Source organism: Enoplosus armatus, chromosome 10, assembly GCF_043641665.1.
Source record: "Enoplosus armatus isolate fEnoArm2 chromosome 10, fEnoArm2.hap1, whole genome shotgun sequence".
NCBI lineage: Eukaryota > Metazoa > Chordata > Actinopteri > Centrarchiformes > Enoplosidae > Enoplosus > Enoplosus armatus.
The window spans coordinates 8,039,012-8,058,874 of record NC_092189.1 but is presented as its reverse complement, the minus strand read 5'-3'; the positions used below and the strand labels follow the sequence as shown (position 1 = coordinate 8,058,874).

At 39.3% G+C, this 19,863-nt stretch overlaps 1 protein-coding gene across 1 annotated transcript in view; it reads left to right on the top strand.

The window, feature by feature from the left end:
* The window catches only part of ctnna1 (catenin (cadherin-associated protein), alpha 1), a 76,820-nt gene that overhangs the window by 36,990 nt on the left and 19,967 nt on the right, over positions 1-19,863 (top strand). Inside the window, exons 8-14 of the mRNA XM_070912916.1 lie at positions 1,731-1,811; positions 2,126-2,278; positions 9,749-9,841; positions 11,198-11,354; positions 12,172-12,372; positions 14,974-15,125; positions 18,594-18,704. Coding sequence (XP_070769017.1) covers positions 1,731-1,811; positions 2,126-2,278; positions 9,749-9,841; positions 11,198-11,354; positions 12,172-12,372; positions 14,974-15,125; positions 18,594-18,704 — 948 coding nt within the window. The remainder of the gene's footprint in view (positions 1-1,730; positions 1,812-2,125; positions 2,279-9,748; positions 9,842-11,197; positions 11,355-12,171; positions 12,373-14,973; positions 15,126-18,593; positions 18,705-19,863) is intronic.

Genomic DNA, 19,863 nt, shown 5'->3' with positions numbered 1-19,863 from the left:
GTCCTACCACAGCACTGCATCCAACCGGCACAAAATCGCATGGGATTAGTGCCGTTGGAGCTCCCTGGCCCCTAACTATGTACACAACCCCCCAATGGGCAAAGGGCAGTGGGGGATGGGGCAGGTCAATGACACCACCATCCATGGTGTTATGTCGCAGTTGATTTGAGCATTAGAAGGGGGGTGAACAGCCCAGAGTCCAACTGGTTCTTTGCCTTTTCTCTGTTGCCCTTTCCTGTTCATCTAATTTTGCTCTAATTTTATTATTCTCCAGTATCTGTCTGTCTGTCTGTCTGTCTATCTGTCTGTCTCTCACTCTCTATTTCATCCTCTCCATCTCTCCATCCCTCCTAAAAGTTTTAGATTTTCCACATTTTCGCTTGAGCAGTTTGCATAATGTGACTGAACATCTCTCTGCTCTCAGTGGCAACCAGTGGTTAGTGCTTTGACTTCTGCATAGCGCTTAGCTGTGTGACTACTGCCAATGGTGTTGCAACATCACTGTACATCATTTACACAGCTAGTCATGAGTAGTAAATTGTAACCTTTTAATCAACACACATTTCTCATTGAAGATGAGGAAAAAATAGATTACAAGATTCTGCCCGAATTAAATGGTATGTGTCCCTATCTGAGTCGTTGCTGCCAATACCAATACCATGTCTATCTGTCTGTCTCTCTCTGACATAAAAATGAGTAATTCAAATAAAGGAATTTCTACACGTATGACAGCTCAATAGCTCTGCATTAAGAAAGTAAAGCCTGCATCACAGGTTGCCTTTAATGGTTTACTGTAATATATTGTACAGTGTTTTGTACGTATCCATGAAGAGAGCTGTGGTGGCAGGAAGGCTTGGACAGGATTTGGATAGCCTCTCTTGATGCTGCATGAATGAAAATTCGGATTTAACTGCAGTTTGCGACAGTAGCACTTAAGAGGGTGTGGTGCCCATGAATTATAGCACTGATATGGATGCAAATCAGCTGTTTTTTAACCCAAAGCAGCTTTTTACTGATGCATGCTTTCATTTTGTGTATATTATTAATTGAAACGATTGGCCATTGTTTGCCTGTGTGCTCTGTGGTTCGCTCGCAATGTTAGAAGTTAGGGAATGATTCCAGTGTTTTTAACTGAGGGCAATAGAGTGCTTTTGACAGCTGGTCTACCCAGAGCACAATGGTTTACAATAAATAAAAGGATCAGAAATGGATCCGGCTGGGTATCAGCAGAACGCTAGCTGCACTAATATTTAAATGTCACTTTTACTCTCACTGGAACTTATTACATACAAATGAATGGATGCAAAATAGCACGCAATTGATCAGAAATTGTAATTCTTTCAAGAGAAACTACTGCAAATTCTGTCATTTTAGGCAGTAAACACAAAAAGAACTCAGATCAGGGAGTGACTAGTTACTGATGTTAAAACAACATTTTTAGGTTGTCCAATTTCCCTATTAATCTAAAAAAGTTAAAGAATGAAAGAGGAAACAAATACAAATTGGATAAAGTGAGAGAGATATGTGACTTGAAACTTTGAATATACCTATTAACGGTAAATTCTGAAGTTACAGTATGTCTGCAGAATTGTTCCTGCAGACAAATTAAATTCTGATCCATAGGCTCATCAGAATGTATGTTATATGAGCATCCACAACAAATATGTTGGAAACATGGTTTTCACTGCATCATACTACTCAGTAATTCCTCTCCCATGTTCATGTTTCAGGCTGGAAGGAAGGACAGGAGTGATGCTCTGAACACAGCCATCGATAGGATGACAAAGAAGACCAGAGACCTTCGTAGACAGGTTTGTCTTTTTTCCATCTTGAATTTTATTCCATTGTGTCTTCATCTTGCACATAATTGCTGTGTTTGTGCTCACTGAGCAGGGAAAAAAAATTATATATATATATTTTTTCACCAAAAGTTTTCATCTGTAGTTCGGTTAACATTGTTGATGAGCTGTCCTCTTAGGAGGCTGGTATCTGTCTTGAATACTGGGGTGAATGTGTACTATGTAGTCAAATCAACAAGCTGTATTGGAGATGTCAGTGCATATGCACCTGGTAAAATATTATTTTAACAGTGTCTTTTCCTTTTTTTAAATTTCTTACTTCACAGCTGCGTAAAGCTGTAATGGACCATGTCTCTGACTCTTTCCTGGAGACCAATGTTCCCCTCCTGGTCCTGATTGAAGCTGCCAAGAACGGCAACGAGAAAGAAGTCAAGGAATATGCACAGGTGTTTCGTGAGCACGCCAACAAGCTGATAGAGGTAATGTAGGATTTTGAATGCTTTCACAGTCAAAACCTGATGTGACCCAAATACAGAACATTTATATTTTTCCTTTCCATCCTATCGGTTATGGACATTTTAGCTGAGCTTATAGTAAACATCTGTTTTCATCCAGCTTCTCTGTTCTCTCTCTTTGGCTCTGTTCTCAGAGATTCCCTCATGATACAACTTTAGGATTACAGTGCCTCAGAAAACAACAATCTGGGATCTTTTTTCCCTAATGAAAACAAAGCCGTAAACAGTGAAATTCTGTGGTCGCTGTCTGTCTTTCACACTGTGTATGTGTGTCTCTTGCACACACACACACACACACACTTTCTAACAGCGTTTTGTAAATAAAGGCGATGCTGATTCTAATCTGATGCTGTGATGCTATACTGAGCAGACAAACAGAACATTGTGTGGTTATAGCAACAGATCAAATTTTTAAGCAGAACCAAAGGAGTGAAACAACCACAACTCAAGGATAAGTGTTACCTCTGGAAAAATGTTGTCCTTGCCACAACAGATTGATGTAATACGTCATGTTGGCCAACTCAACATGTGTGCTATAGTGATACTTACCAAGATAAATATCTTAAAAGGGGCTCTGTGGCTGGTCTCATGTCTTAACAGAGGAGCTTGTTTTGGGAATTATTGAGATTTTATGTCTCCAGTGCTGTAAACAAGAATACAGATGCAAGAGGCAAGGCAAAGTAATGGATTTGGATGGGCAACAAGCTAACAGAAATATCAGCTGTCCTCATTAGTGGATTTTCCTTCAATTTCTTGAATGCTTGTGTCAGAGCATCATATGCTGACATTTGAAAGTGACTTCTCCCCATGGGCAGATGACCATGAGTGTAGCTGCATCAGTTAGCACAAACGTTCACCGGGGAAACCGCTGAAGCATCAGAGGGAAAAGGGAAACCACACTGGGGACTAGACCCCTAAGTAGCTCCTGAAGGCCTGAGTGTCAGAAGTGCCATTAGAGCATAACATTGGTGGACTCCCCTAATGCTCGGGTACTACATCAGCTTATAACACTTACGTGAAGAAGCACATCTTTGATGAATGGCATTAAATAGTTAATTAATTTAGTTGTTAAACTCAGTTGGATGTGATGGAGTTCCTCTCACAATGAACTTGAAGCATTTAAATAGGCAGTGTTGTGTAGTGTCCATCTAAGCATAGTAGATAAAGGCTGTATGAGTGTAGAATATAACAAACTGTCCTCATAAACCAATGAAATGTCAACAATGAAAGTGAAGAAAATATTTACTGCAAGAAAATCTAATACAATTGTACTTAATGGGTAATAGCGATGGTTTTCACTGTCATGTCTTTTAGCCAAAATATTTTATTACCTGCCCAATCTCCATGTCTGTAAAGTGGAACTAAACTGCTAGCTTGGTCTTACTAAAATATTCATCAGCAAAAGTATCTTTTGTCACACATAAATTAAGAATGGTAGTTACATACCCGAGGAGCACCGCTGAATAGCATATGAGCGCTGTGCTGCGTCATTTGAATAAGCCAAACTTGAATTCTGATATCTGAATATGATACATAAGTAAAGTAACTTGTAGAGAAAAAATATTTTGTCATACACTGATTTAAGAAAAATTTCAGACATGGTGGTGTAAAGACCAGTCAACTGAAAACAGTCAAGTCAAGATAACAGAACACAGAATGGACACAAGTTTACAGACATTGTAAAACTTCCCCACATAATGCTGATAGCTGTAAGCATCGGGAAAACTTTGCTAAGTCCAAATCTGCCTGGTAGCTCAGTTTAGTTTTGACTACAGTGTTGTAACTAATGAAACTCCTATTTGTATCTTTTATTGCACATTGCAAATGCAGTAACACACATTGTACTGCAGATAGTTTAAAAACCCTACAGGAATATGCAGTGTTTATTTATATTTGAAAGCATGTGTTTCTCTTAGATAAAAAATCTTCAGTGCAACACAGAAATATGGGATTTAAGGCACCACTAAAATATATGAAATTCATGAAATAATTCTAATAAAATTTCAAGCTAATCACAGTACACACACAAGAAAGGACATGAATGTAGACAGCTGAATTAATCTTATGGTATGTTCAGATGCTAAGTGAATTCTAAATGCATTGTGATTGCATCCAAAGACAATGTAGGGACGGGAGCAGATCCAACCAGGCGGCCGCTCATCTGTAAATTGACAAATGCATCTTTTTTTTTTTATAAAATCCTGTTTTAGGGTTTCAGTTATGAATTTAAAGTTCACCACCTGTTCAGTAACTGATACATTAGTAAGAATTACTTGGAAATTATATTTTATTGTTTGTAGTGAAATATGCAGAAGTTAAATGCCATCATGCCTTCATTGTGGCTAAGAATAGCAACCTTTTTTGGAGCAGCCAGTGTTGCATTTTATTATTTTCGATTAACTTGCTTCATTTTTCAGTGAAAACATTCCTGTAGAGGAAGGCAACATTAATGCAGTTGACTGAGTAGTAGGTAAGTCACAGTAGGACTTTTAGCTTTCACCTCTGACTGAAAATGGTTGATATTTCCCTGCAAATGCATCATGCAAAGTGGGTATTGAACAGTACTGTAAGTTGCTCTGGAAAAGAGCCTCTGCCAAACACTATAGATGTACATGAATGGAGTTGCAATGTTCAGAGTGTGAAGTTATGGTGTTTGGTTTCATAAGGAATGAGTATGTTGTAAATGCAATATGTCCCCCATTCAGAGGTAGGAACAGCAAAGTGCTGCCAATTGCAGGCTCTGTTTGTATGACATCATGAGTTGTGCAAGTGTAGGCTGCCTTAAGGCAAATGGTGCATTAGTTCACACACATTTATTTGAAAGCAACATTATGACTGACCCACATTCATTTGTAGCCCCCCTTTTAAGCAGCTCCTCTACCCTTGTGTGTCAGAACATTCCTTTGAAACCTAGTATTTATATCATTTAAGCATAGCAAAATTAGAGGTTTTGCTTTTATTGGTTTAAGTTACTTGAAGTGTCAAATCCTGCTGGTAGACTTTGCGCAAGTTATCAAACAACAGCCTTTAATTGTATGATGACAAAATTCACTTAATCTCTTAATGGATGAAATCAAGGTTATTTGAACTGACAACAAATATTGCCACCATTGAAGCCCTGTGCTCTTGGGACTCTGGCTGAAATATTCCACATTGCATTCATAATCTATGTACTTCACTAATGTTATTAGACTGTGTTCAAATGTAGTCATATCTGAAAGGAAACTAGAGCAATGAATGTTCATATTGATATTTGTTGATATTCAAGACCATGTTCTTCAAGGTTCCAGGGTATTCAGGATGATCTAGCATGATGAGGAAGAATGTAGCCTAGAAAAACAGCTGAATGTACCGCATCTGTAACGTCCTCATCAGATGCTGTGATTCCATTCAAATTATTTTCCTGATGACAAAAAATAAGCGTCTGTTCGTCCTGAGAAGATAAGATAGAAAGATTGACAGCTGAAGAATGGAGGGAATGGAGAAATGGATTCAATTTGATGCGCACCAAGCTTTGAGGCTCACAACCAGGCAATGGGATGGCAGTAACAATAAATAGGGGGGGTAGTTTAATTTATATAAGTTGATGTTTGGTTTGAGTGCACATTCTGTGTATGTTATGAGCTTTGGAAAGAAAAGCCACTATACATCAGAGAGATTTGCAACATGACAAGTGAAGATGCAGAGATGGCTCCATTGAGATGTGACCAGTGATCCAATGAAATAGTGTAATAAGTGGTAGAAATTGCTGGAATTTACTGGGGGAACACTCTGGATTTTTTTTATGCCTCCAAGCTGGCGATAGCCGTGGCCATTTTTGGGTCGTCCATCCCATTCTCATGAATGCATTATCTCCGGAGCGCCTGGAAGGAATATCTTCAGAACGTCCACTCAGAGATTAATCGATTAGAATTTTGTGGTCAAAGGTCACTGTGACCTCCCAAAACATGTTTTTGGCCACAGCTCAAGAATATGGGTTATGGGATACAATGATGATGATGTGATGATATTTTTTACGCAAAAAGTCAAAGGTCAACTTCACTGGGATGTCATAATGTTTGTGTTTGGCCATTATTCAACACCATAACTCAGGAACAGAAGGGGAGATTGTGACCATATTTCAGTTAGTGAATAGGTGACACCTTTGACTCAAAGGTCATTGTGACCTCAAAAGGTCTTTAGCCATAATTTAAGAATGAATTGGGCTGTTGGAGATTTCACAAACATGTTGACTGGGACGACACAATGAGTAAACAATAACAGTTAATAGGTGTCCCCTCTAAGTACACCACACAGTGTGTTCTTCTGGCGGTAGTAAGGCACTACTAATAAGAGTGCTCGCACTGGACACTGCACTTCCTTGGGTTCTCAGCAATACACCCGCAAAGTGTAGAGTCGATGGGATGAACTGTTAAAAATAATTGAAAGACAGACAGAGACTCCTTCCATTTTAGTTAGATAATGGAAGAGATTTTTTCTGTTACAAATAAGATAAGGAATCAGGATAAACTGAATACATATCAGTTTTTAAGCATGACTTACCTTTTATCAAGTTTCCAACCTTTTAGTGCTACTAAAAAAGAAATACAGCTACAGGTTTTTACCTCTGATTTTGTTTAATACACCGATGACTTTGGCTGTACTTCCTTCAGTTTTCTGTCTGCATTCATTTAGCATTTAAAAGTTGGGTCATTAAGATGGATACATGTTATTTTGCATGATATTTGTGACAGTGTGATTCATTGAACATACTGCTATTGCATAATGTTGGAATAACAGTAGGGGTACACCTTTCTGATCACAAAAAGCTCTGTTCTCTATCATCTCCTATTTAAATCTACATAATATCCATCATGTTATACATAGACTCACACACCTAGCGTTTCTACTGAGCCAGCGTGCACTAGATGATAGTTAAAAGAGATGATGCGGTAAAAATGGTACACCGGGATCAAGCCATAAGCTCATTTCAAGTGATTTGACATGTTCATTTGCCCTGTTTACACCTGGCATTAACATGCGTCTCCACATGAATGACCGCTTGTGATTGGATCTCACTTCCCCGCTCTATATGCAGATAAACATGTACATCCTTTCCGTTTACAAAGACCAAATGCGTTGTTTTTAAGCGGCAGGAGGCAGCAGTGCACTTCCTGTGCCTGGTCTTCTGGAAATTAAAAGAACAAGAAGTAGTTTGCAAAGACCTTGGTGCGAGGGCAAAATCTAAACAGTGCAGACTGGGTCTATTCCTCTGCGTGTTCCAGGAAAACCAAGTTGCCCAAGATGTTTGACTCACTTGTAATGTATCTTGCGCGAATGATCACTTACTTCTGCTTAAGCAGAGGACATCAGTTGAGTAGGCGGTCCTTCACTGTTGTGCGTACACACAGCTTAAAGAATTTGGCCAAACCCCCTCTGAATGTGGTCTGAGCGATCAGATCTCAATGCGTCCTCAATGGGTCTTGCACTTGGAGCTGGGGAAGCTGTTAATGTCAGGTATTAACAGAACCATTGTCACTGAATGATATGCATATTGTTGGACCATTATAGGTTTGCATAACTGTTTAAAACAGGTGCATTTTGGTATATATTTGCACAGACTTAGTCATCTGACTCCCCTAACACTTTAAATGGTGTGGTATAGCATGGCAAGTGTAATAGTGTTAGTTGACTTGAGGGTAGAATTTCCTTGTTTGGCTTCCTCCACAGTCTCTTTATGCTGAAATGTCTGCTTTCCCCAGTGGTATCATGGTGAGCGTGAAAAAAAGCTTATGTGAAAGATGATGAAAGTAAAAACACAGGTCTCTTCAGAAAGTTCCCGTTTTTCTTTATGTACCTGCTCTCTCACCCCTTGGGTTACTGAATGTTGTCCCTGTGGTCCCAGCATGTGTTTGCATAGTGATGTAGGATATGTTTATATCAATGTTTGAGTGCTTCACTAGTGCAGTGGAATAAGTGCTTCTCATCAGCAAAATTGCTCAGGAATTTCGAGGCGGGGGTGGGCATCTTCTTGTAGAATTGGGGAGACTTGTTTATTCTGCCACTCTTGCAGCCAGTGATGCATCCCACCACTGATGCTTTTAATGGATTTGTTTTGTTTTGTTTTTTTACAACCACCGTCTTATTTTCATAAATTTGCCCCACATTTCTATGCTTTTATAATAGCATTTTATTTACCAGCTTGAATTTTGAGATCCAGAGTTCATTAGTGAAAACTTAAGTAATCAGATCACACAGGTTGAAAATAAACAAATTTTCAGAACAAACAATTACAAATATTGAAATTAATACCAAAGCTGTCCATTATAAACATTTATTTATTTAAGTTATTTATTCAAACACAATTTTCTCCTTTGGTTTGTCCAATCCGACTGACACAGTTGTGAATGTGTTTAAATGTTGTGTATGATCATAACTGACAGTTCTGTTTCACTCAGTTTTAGATATTATGGTAAAACTAGGATTTTGTTTGCAATACATGTGATAGTCTCACTGCTTATGTTGCTGTGTGACCCAGATCTCAGCAATTCAGTTAGTGAGTTAAATATAACAGATTGATGGCTGACACTACGAAAATGAAACCCAGGTTGTTAAAAAATACCTTCAGTCCTTGTTCCTGCAATAGTACAATCAAGAGTTGTTTTTTTGCCTTTGTAATGATTATGTTTCAGCATATTTTCTGTCCATTGGATAATCCCACTTTGGCACAGTTCCTCATATCCCAGGCATTCTGTTTCAGCATTGTTGCCAGCACATCCAAAATGGGAATCTTCAAAGTCTCTGACCTAAATTTTTATGAATATGAGTACATGCATAATGTTACTCTGGAAGATGCAGGAATATTTAGAAATAATTGTGGGAGAGCTTGATTTGTTGGTCAATACAAGAAAATATACTCACAAACCATAAATGTTGGCAGCTGCAAGCAAGACTTGCTTAGCTCAGCAGTCCGGTTCTCACTCGATTTTGAAAGTGTCAGGAATATTTGCCTCTCTGATTCCAGGAGCGTAATGGCAATCTGGCAGCTTTGTGATATGTTCACTGAGAACAACCACGTCCTTGAGTTGCCAGCTGCAACTTAGATTCGCATTTGGAGAAACAAGTACAAAACTTTTATTTTATCTATTCATTCAACAGCTTAGCCTTTGTTTTCCCTCCTAGTTCTCCTTTTTTCCCCTCTGTGCCATCATATTGTATCATTTTAGCAGCTTTATAAATTAATCCTCAGCAGTGGGTTTGTATTCCACAGGGATTAGTTGTATTGCAGAGCTGCTCCATTTCTGATAGAGAAGAATCTCTAACCCAGGCTACCATAATTAAGTTTAATTATGTATCTATATATTCCTCTTTCTTTGTTTTCCTCAAAATAAGACTGTGTCAGAGTCCCCGTTTGTGGCTTAATAGTAGATGTGTGTGTGTGTGTTTTCTGTTTAGGTGGCCAACCTGGCATGTTCCATCTCCAACAATGAAGAGGGAGTGAAGCTGGTCCGCATGGCAGCATCTCAACTGGAAAGTCTTTGCCCCCAGGTACCTGGCTGTTTTGCCCCCCAACTTCCACCCAGCTCACTGATTGTGCACCTCTTTGAGAGGCTGCCACATTGTGTTTTAATACTAGCACTAAGAGTTGCCAATATAAAATGCTGGTTATGATTTTGATATAGATACTTTGCAGTTGACATTTACACACCTTAAATTGGGTTCTCAAATTAGCATAGACCTGGCTTACTTTTCAGTCTTTTGAATTAGGGTGGTATGGATACACAAGTCTTAATTTCTTTCTGTGTTGTGATCCTGTATTTGTGCCAGAAAGGTGGTGGAGTGAACTGGACACAACACTGTGTGTGGGTGTTGTTTTTCTTCCCACAGTCTATTCATTTTAAGAATAATGAAATGAAATAAAATATGGAAAATAGTTACAAACATGCCACACAAAAGTGGTATAGCTAGTGGTAATGATAAGGGGTGAAGCAAACAAAGAAAATAGCTTCTTGGAGTTTCCAGAGCAACAAGGACATGATCCCCCACTGGTTTCCCACCTGTAAGCAATGTTTTCTCTTTTTCTTTGTTGGAACATACAACCATGCCAGGTCTCTGTGCTGCCAGGTAGAAATTTGCCCCTGTGGAAAACACCCCAAGGAGCAACACACTTTGTTAAACCGTGAAACACATACATTGGATTTAAAAAATGGAGAAAATGAAACAAAGCATCAAAAGTACAGTGGAAAGACTGTTTTTTATTATTATTTTCTATTTTCTAAATGTGGTCATTTGCTGTGACAATGTTTTTGTGTGCATGTGTGTATTGATTCATCCACTTTCTGTGCTCTCACTTCTCTCACCTGTGCAGGACTCTCTGTACACCATAGGTTCTGTAATTGCACATCCCCACCCCCATTTCGAAAACTTCCTCTTGGGTTTAATTTTACATAGTATAGTGGATATTGCAGGCAAGTTGGGTTAGACTGGTTGAGTAGGGGAAAAATATAAAAACATCAATCTTATTGTGTCCACAACTGAGCCCATCTTTTCATACCCCTTACCATGCTAACTATCAGTCCCTCATCTGTACCTCTGAGCGTTGCCAGCTCTCTGCTCTATGCTGCCACTGCTCCTTTTAATCTCATCTAATGACTCTCATTCACCCGCAGCTTTGATATCCACAGATGTTTCTTCCCCAAAAACAAGCAGCCATTAGTTTTATTTCATTCAATCCTTCAAAACACTCCGTGTCTATAATCACTCTCAGGAATGAATTGGCTTCATGTTGCAGTCCCAACATTGGGATGGGAGAGTGGGGGGCTTCGTGCAATCAACCTATGCTAATGTTGTGGCTGAGGGCTATGCTGTAATGGAGCTTTAATGGCTGTAATTGGGTGATTACAGGTGATTAATGCAGCGTTGGCCCTTGCTGCCAAACCCAACAGTAAGGTGGCCCAGGACAATATGGATTTGTTCAAGGAGCAGTGGGAGAAGCAGGTCCGCGTCCTCACTGATGCTGTTGATGACATAACATCCATTGATGACTTCCTTTGTGTGTCCGGTGAGTTCTACTCATTTGCATGTCATAGCCATGCAGGGGCAAAAGAAATGTTTCATACCGGTTGAATGGTCATTGGCAATTTGCGTTGTTTTTATTTATTTATTTATTTTTTAATATGTGAGACAATGCACTGTTTGATTGATCATCTGATTGATGGACATCACTTTTGGTCAGTATTAAGATAGATTTACACAAAGCACTTAAAACCATTCTTAAAAGAAGGTACAACAGCTGAAAAGGATCTGTGGTATTCTTTTCTGATGAGAGCCATACATACCAAGGCTGATAAGGCTCTACAGAGGAAAGCACTGAAGCATCAGCAGCACTACGTCTAAAATTGACATCCTGTCACGTGTGTTAAAGCGCACAAATGGTTTGTCAGGCATAGCCTTAAAGAGTTCTCGTTAAGCATTAAGCAGAGTGACTTCTCTCACCTCCAGCCAAGGACAGACTGTAATTTACACAGTGGGCATTTGCATTTTACAGGCTTCCCATTAATAAGCAGTCTGAGAATTTGTCTTCAGCCCTCTCCATCCTATACTTGCGCTTCCCAGTGGTCCTTAATTTCGGGACTATGCAAACACAGAATGAAGACTGAGAATTTGCTGACTATATCTATTTGCTCATTATTACTCATATAAACATGTTACATCTTTGATTAAAGCACGTCTTGGATGAAAAACTTTAAGCCCCATTTTAAGTTATACTTGCACACTAACCTCTTTGCATCCAGACAGGCTGATGGCATGTTTAGAGCAAAGCGTTTGAGTAATACAAAGTATACACGACTAATTGCAACATTGTTTTATGTCCCCAGAGAACCACATCTTGGAGGATGTGAATAAGTGTGTCATCGCTCTGCAGGAGAAAGATGTTGATGGTTTGGATCGCACTGCTGGGGCTATTCGAGGACGTGCTGCCAGAGTCGTCCATGTGGTCACTTCTGAAATGGACAATTACGAACCTGGAGTCTACACAGAGAAGGTCTTGGAGGCCACCAAGCTCCTCACTGACACAGGTAGAAACATAGCTGTGTAGTCAGCCAAATAATAACCTGCCAACAGACGGCATTTCCATACACTTTAATAATTTGACTATATATGAGTATTCAGATGAAGATAACAGTCATTTCTCTCGACACACCAGGATTATTTCTCTAGTTTTTGAATCATTGTAGCATGTTTTGTTTAGTCTAAATTCTATTATTTTTGTAATACTGCATATGAACATTAAAGTTCATGGATACATTCATAAAGGAAAAGCTATGCTTCATATTCATGTAACTCAACACATGAAACTAGAAGACAATAGGCCCTCCAGGGATACCATGTTTGGGCCCAGAGTGATGAGATAGAGGGTCTTACAGTCCTTATCTTATTTCCTTCTAGGTTCTCTGTCAGTAAGGCAGGCATAGTGAACGTACCCAACCCTCCTTTAGTTTTTTGCTCATTATGAATTCAGTATTCAGTATTAAATTATCCAAACCCATCTGTCTTTGTATAGATGTGGTACTGTGTCCACTTTATGTCTATTTTGTGTCACAGCCGAAGCCACTCCCAGATCTGTGTGCTCAGTTGTTTCTCAGAAGTTTAATCTCAAAGAGCTTTTCGAATGTCTTTTACTGTGGATGCTGTTTCGAGTTTGAACATTGGAACATATTTATTATGAATGCTGCATTTTATGATCTAACCACCTCAGACTCAACTGACACTACTAATCTGCACAGCAGGCACTTTTCCGTTGTCAGAAGGCCTTGAATATCTTCACAGAAGTTATATCATAGAAATTGTTTTGTCCATATGCTGTGCCATATCATTATGATGCAGAATGTGTGAGCTTCCGTCACTATCAACCGACAGAACAATTTGTCAGTTGTCAGTCTTAGAAACATCTTGGTCCTCCTGATTTGGGGCCCATTAAAAGTCAGGAAATAGTGTAGTGTAGTTCAAGCAGGATTTCTGCTGTGGCTAAGAGAGGTGGTGAGTTCTGGAGACATAGACTATTGTTAGTTTTCTACAATAAAGTAATGGGATTCAGGTTAAAACTCAACAGAATTGCTCTTTAATTGTAGAACCTCTTCTCTGACATGCACTGCCATCAGCATGTATTAGTGCATTAAACCAGCAAGAATTTAGTATTTCATTGGTATACTTGGAGTTCCTCACACTTGCAGGTTATTAAAAGAATTTGGATTTCATCAGTCAGTATGTCATTCCATAGGTTTGAATGCTTTCTGAGCCAGAGTCAAAATATTTTTTTCCCTTTCAAATAACTGATAATTGTATGTAAATGTCTCAATATGTATTGTGCATTTATTAAGGATCCTAGTTACAAAAAGGTAATTGCATTGACATGACTATTTCACGATGCAATCGGGGGAAAAAAAGGTGACTCTTTGTGGCTGACTGAATACAAAATATTGAACGCAATAAAAAAATGAAACAAGGTCCCTACATCGCCACCTATTTGAAAACCATTATGTGTTTTAATGTTGTACTCTGTATTTTGTGGTGGGTTTGGTGGTAGGGTTTTGCCATTGAGAAAGAAGATGTGACTGAAAGCTTATTGCAGCCCTAAAGTTCATTAGCTGTCCATTAGACGTGATTGACAATGCATTGTTGCTGCTATTTGTAGTTTTAATGGAAAAATGTTTGAAAGGCTCATCAGTAATAGGTTGAGGGAAGTGATTGCTATGACTATAAATTACAATACAACCAGATTTTCAATTTTCTTTTTAACATAATTTTCATACAGAAGCCTTCAGGTTATGAGCGGTCTGTAAGTACAAAACCATGTCCTTTTTCACATCTGCCTCATGGCATCCATGCCTCGCCCATGAAGGCCTAGCTGAATCTTAAATACTGAATTTGAAATACTATTAATGCAAATGTGCTGGAGAGCCTTCCGGAGCTGTTATTATATTGTCAATGGGGCAAATACATGCCTGCTGGGACAGCTTTGTGAAGCCTACTATTGGAAAACTCTTTTATGCCATATCTGGGATCTATTCCCTTTAGAGTTGTGTTCCCTATTTCTCATGCAGCCATAGAAGGCAGTGCAGTAAGTAAGTAGACCAATAGTGAAAAATTCCATCTGTGAATGTTGCATGTAATTAATTTCTGATGAATCATCCAAAGGTCTTATGTTTCCAACAGAACAGAATTAGGCCTTCCTTGTATCTTTGAGGGGATCATTTATAATGACCTCAGATATCATTTCCTCAGTAGACTGACTGTGTCGATGTTTTATGTCAAGTAGCTTTTGATAACCTGCAATATAAGGAGGATTGTCATAGATGTGCAATAGTAAGGCTCTGGTAAATTCTCACCTCAGTGCTAATGCCTCCACAAACACATTGCCTCTGTGTTGGTTTTGTGTCAGAGGTTGTGACTAGGCACTTGGTTTTTGCAACATGTAGCTCTGTCAGTGTTCATTATTTGTATTCATATTCTTGTGGTATAACACATGCCATCCATCACTCAAGGTATGTGTTTGTTGCTGTGCTTACTTTGGTTGTGTACCTATGTCCTTCTCTGTGTTTTTTGGAGTGAATCTTCATTTTGTTTTTCTCTTTTTCTTTCACCCTTCTTCCTCCCGCACTTCCTCCTACCTTTTTCAGTCATGCCACGGTTCACAGAGCAGGTGGAGTCTGCAGTGGAGGCCTTGAGTGCAAACCCCTCACAGCCCGTGGATGAGAATGAGTTCATTGATGCATCCCGCCTGGTATATGATGGCATTCGCGACATTCGCAAGGCTGTCCTCATGATCAGAGTAAGTCGCAATATTTTTTTTCCCACTTCTGCAACATAAGACTTGATTTTCAACCTGCCATAAGCTTAAAACAAATATTTTTTTTTATCTGAAATGACAGAGCATATTCTCTTCTCTGTTTTGTATTAAATCTGAACAGTGCGAATTACCTCTTCTACCTTTTCCCCCATAGAGCAGGGTTGAAACTGTCAGGAGTAAAAAAAATGCTGTTTCACTTCAGGATGTTTTCACATTTATAGAAAGGTTTGCCTGTAGCCACCCCTTGAAAACCACACATCCCCATGTAAAGGTTAAAATGAACTTACTATGGACAGCATTAATTTGATGTGGTTTAATTTTAAACATTTCAAAAAAAGTTGTAGTGTACTGTAATTATATAAATATGGCCCTTGGTCTGTGCACCAGATGCTGTTTTTAATAGTATGTGAGAAACTGTATATGCGTGCGGTCTTAGAAGCCAATGATTAACTTGTCTCATGCAAGAGCTGACCTAATTGACCAGACTTGCAATCTAGTGTAACAACAGCCTCAGTGGTCTGTGGGTTAATGGCCTTTGCTTGAGTAGAACTATAACTGAGACAGATGGTAGTTGGGTGCCTAATTGACTGACAATGAGCCGACAACAAAACCCACTCCAGCTGTGAAGAGAAATGGACAGTTCTTAAGGCTTTATAGTATAACTAGTTTTGCTACTTAACACTACAGGCCAAATTTGATTTTTTGTATATTAAGAAGTAAGTGGATTTCTTTAAACAGCCTCTCATGTGTTGCAGTACCTAATTATGTATTTGCTACATTGAGTTGCAATGTGCTGGTTGGTTGTATTATGCCATCTTCCATTATTTTCAACACTTTAATCTTTTGAATTGGAATCATTAGTCTTGACAGCACATTTTGTATTGACAGTGGTGCTCCAAAACGGTGCCTGGGCCTCCATGAATAATGCTGCTCAGTCATAGACAAAAAACAAATGAGAGAGGGACCATTATGCAGTATTTGCATTATAATAAGCAATTGATTTAAGATGGAGGTTTTAATTAGCATTCTTTAGTTGGACTGTGAGCCAGAGAACTACATTCAATTTCCATCTGCCCCGACTCCACTCTTGTTATCCGGATTGATTAAGCTGTTAACATTGGGCCTGTGGCGCGGGCTGAACACTACCTGGTGGGTGCGTGTGCATGTGTGTTAAAAATAACAGGATTTATGAAAAATCTTGCTTACTTATAATTAATCCGTCAGATACATTCTGCCTTTCTTAACTGCTAGCAGCAGATAGTGATGAGACTTAACTCAAACTCAACATCCATTATCCTAAAAGGAAAATTATGCAGTTCCCCACAGGTTTGCTAGGATTTCTTGATCAGGTGTGTGAGCTAATCATTGCAGGTTTTGTGCTGATTATTCAGCAGGAAATTACTCAGCTGCTTAGCTGGGTAGTTATGGAATTTCTAGCAGCATCTATTAGCAGTTTCCTTAAGCTTACTGTTGTTTGTAATGAGATTGGTAGTGTTGTGAAGTGTATCAAAAACATGAAATTCTATCTAGAAGAACCCTTAGTTTTGCTGAACTGTCTGTCAGTGACACAGTTAACATGTGAAACTAGGCACGTTCAGCTCCTCAGCTGATTTGCAGTATTTCATATTTCTTCGGACTGAGTTGAGCACTATGAGACAACTTCTCTAGAGGGCATGTCCACAGACACACACACACACACACACACACACACACACACACACGCTTACACACTCGCTCACCAGCCATCTTTCTGTGAACCCTCACATGCTTGCGCTACACAGTGACCTACTCTTAAATCAGAACAGACAAGTGTGTGGTTGAGGCTACTTAAGATAGACAAGTCTTTAACCTCTGTAAGTGGTGCTCAGGCAGCCTATGTTGGACATCTCTTGGATATTTGACAGGCAGACAGAACCCTCTCCACACCTACAGCGACATCAGAGAATATGCCTCCCAGACATCAAACTGTCTCAAAGTCAGGGAGCTGCTGACAGTAAGATACAGGGGGCAGCTGTCGTTACCTTCTGATTTGTGCAGTGCGCCACGACCCTAGGTGATTTTTGCTGGCTCTGTCCTTAAAAAAAAAAAATCTGCTCTCCTCACAGAGGCTATGAGCAGAATGTCAGAAAAAGAATAACAATGGGGGATTTTACTGTTGGACTGCTCTGTCCCTATCTTCAGCAGCAGACAAACTACATTCTAGCATTGTACTGTCATTTCAGCTCTCTGTGTCTTCTCATAACTATAGCACTTCAGATACCATCTGGTCATATGTGCCATATAGAGGTGATACAGCTGGAACGGAATATTTCAGCTTTCAGACACACAGTGGACATTACAAAATTAAATATTGATTAACGTGTTTTGCCACGGCATGAAAAAGTATTAAAATCTCATTTACTGTGACAACAGTGCTGTCGTGACACCTACCTACCCTTTTAATTAAACTGCAGGCTATTGTTGTCACTGCTCTACAGTACTTTCCCATCGGGTGCCCACCATGAGCTATCATTTCTGAGCTTCCCACATTCACAGGTTATCTGTTGCACAGGCCACAGTGGGTGATATCTCTGCCCCACTGAACAGCATTGTCTGGGTTGAAAGAGATGCCTGTGAGTCACTACAGCTTTGTATCTGAAACCATACCCCTATTCCCTTGGGAACAAGAGCATCTCTACATTTCACAAAGCAGTGTAAGGTTGTTCAGAGACCTTCAGCTATTTTTAGATTTGAGGGCTCCAAATCCATTACAGAAGGGAGGTATTGAGACAGCTGGATAAGCACAAGTAGCGGCACAGATGTGATAATGCACCTTTATCTGTCCACATCATCTTCCCTGTGCCAAAATCACAACCAAATACATTTCCTGTCAGTGAGTATTGTATATTGCCTTAAGCATGACCTGCTGAGATTCTTTTGAATATTAATATTTATGGAAAAATACTGCTCATAGCTTGTTTTGCATTCAAAGCTAGGCAAGAGATGAAGTAGAAGCTCTATAGGAGAACACAACTCATGCCTCACCTGCGTTTCTACAGATACCAGCGACAGATGGGACTCTGAAGCATTTTGCTCCCAGTATTTTTCATACCAGCTTGTACCTTAATTTTCCCTCTCAAAATGCACAGGCAGCACATTACACTTGATTTACAAATTCATTTAGAGTTTACAGTTTCTTGAACCATGCTATGGGGAAGGAGACATTTATCTGACGCTGCCCTGGCTGGCAGCGCCAAGGCATTTCTCACAGATAGTAAGCAGGTTGGTTATTTAATAGTGCCCAAAAGGCTGTAGTATGCCAATATTATTTTATGCTCTCCACTTACAACTAACTGCATTTTCTTACCCTTTCCTCCTTTTCTACCCTTTCTCTTTCTTCTCCCAACCCTGGCTGTTTTCATCTGTCTCTCCTCCTTTGTCCCTTTCTCCCTCTCTGTTGTCCCTTTACAGACTCCAGAGGAGTTGGACGACTCTGACTTTGAGACCGAAGACTTTGATGTTCGCAGCAGGACCAGTGTGCAGACAGAGGATGACCAGCTTATTGCTGGCCAGAGTGCACGGGTAAGTTGTCCATCGCTTCTCATAGTATTTACAGACATTCTTGAGTCTGATCTCTTAAAAATCTTTAGTTTTCCAATGTCATCAATAATGCCTTGTAAGATAATCTGGTGAAATGTACGAAGGGAAAAAAAACACACACACATATTGAAAGTATACACATTTATATTCTTAATATTTTCCATATAGGAGATTGCTTTCACTAGTGCCCAACAGAACAGGCATACTTGAAGATGGTTAAATATATTACAAGCCTGTCAATATGCTTCAGTTGTTGAGTTGAAAATTGCTATCCAAACTTGAGTAAACTTAACAATGCATTAGAGACAAATTGAATCACTTTCCTGCTACAATTAAATATATTTTAGAATACTACAAAATCAGATGAGCAATTTGATAACTCAGTCACAAGGCTGTAGTTTCAGAAAATAGGAGTGCAGTTTGTATTTTTTTTATTGTATCGATGCAGATTTATTTATGGCCCTTTGTAACAGTATGCTCATGTTAATGTTGTCTGAGCCACTGTAGTTCTTTCAAACACTCCATAAAATGTTTTTCCTCACTCTTGTTTACAGCTGGGTCTTATTTGTTGTGTTGAAAATAGTTGTTACCCACAATTCATGCACATGAGTTTTAAGACCAAAGGAGACTTGAGGCAGAAGTATACTTCAGCCTCTAGTCCTGTAACAGACTGTTCATCTTTCCATAATGTCTACTGTCCTTCTGTCTAATTCATGCTGTGACAGCCTTCAGGCCTTATGCCATAAGAGGGTAAACACAATTAAGTAATATTTTGCGTCTAGTCAATTTTCAAAATTTCAATTATCCATGTCATCTGTTTTTAGCCTGAACCAGTGAATTTGTGTTGATGGATGACATGTTGAATGTTCATGTTAGACTTTTCAAGCTCTCTGAAGGCTACCTGAAAAGACTCAGCAGATAATGCGTCTTCTGTTGTTCCTCTTCTATGAAGAGGTGAAATACATTGTGAATCTCTTCCAAGCTCTTGTGAGCTTGGATTGCTGCACTGTCTGTCCTTTTGTCTTGAATGGTTGTGCTATACAATAGTCAACTTGATAAGCCAGTATTGCCTTTGTGTCTGTGTACGCATCTGCCCCTTTACTGAACAGCTTTTGTCTGTTTTAAGCTCACACCTAAGTGT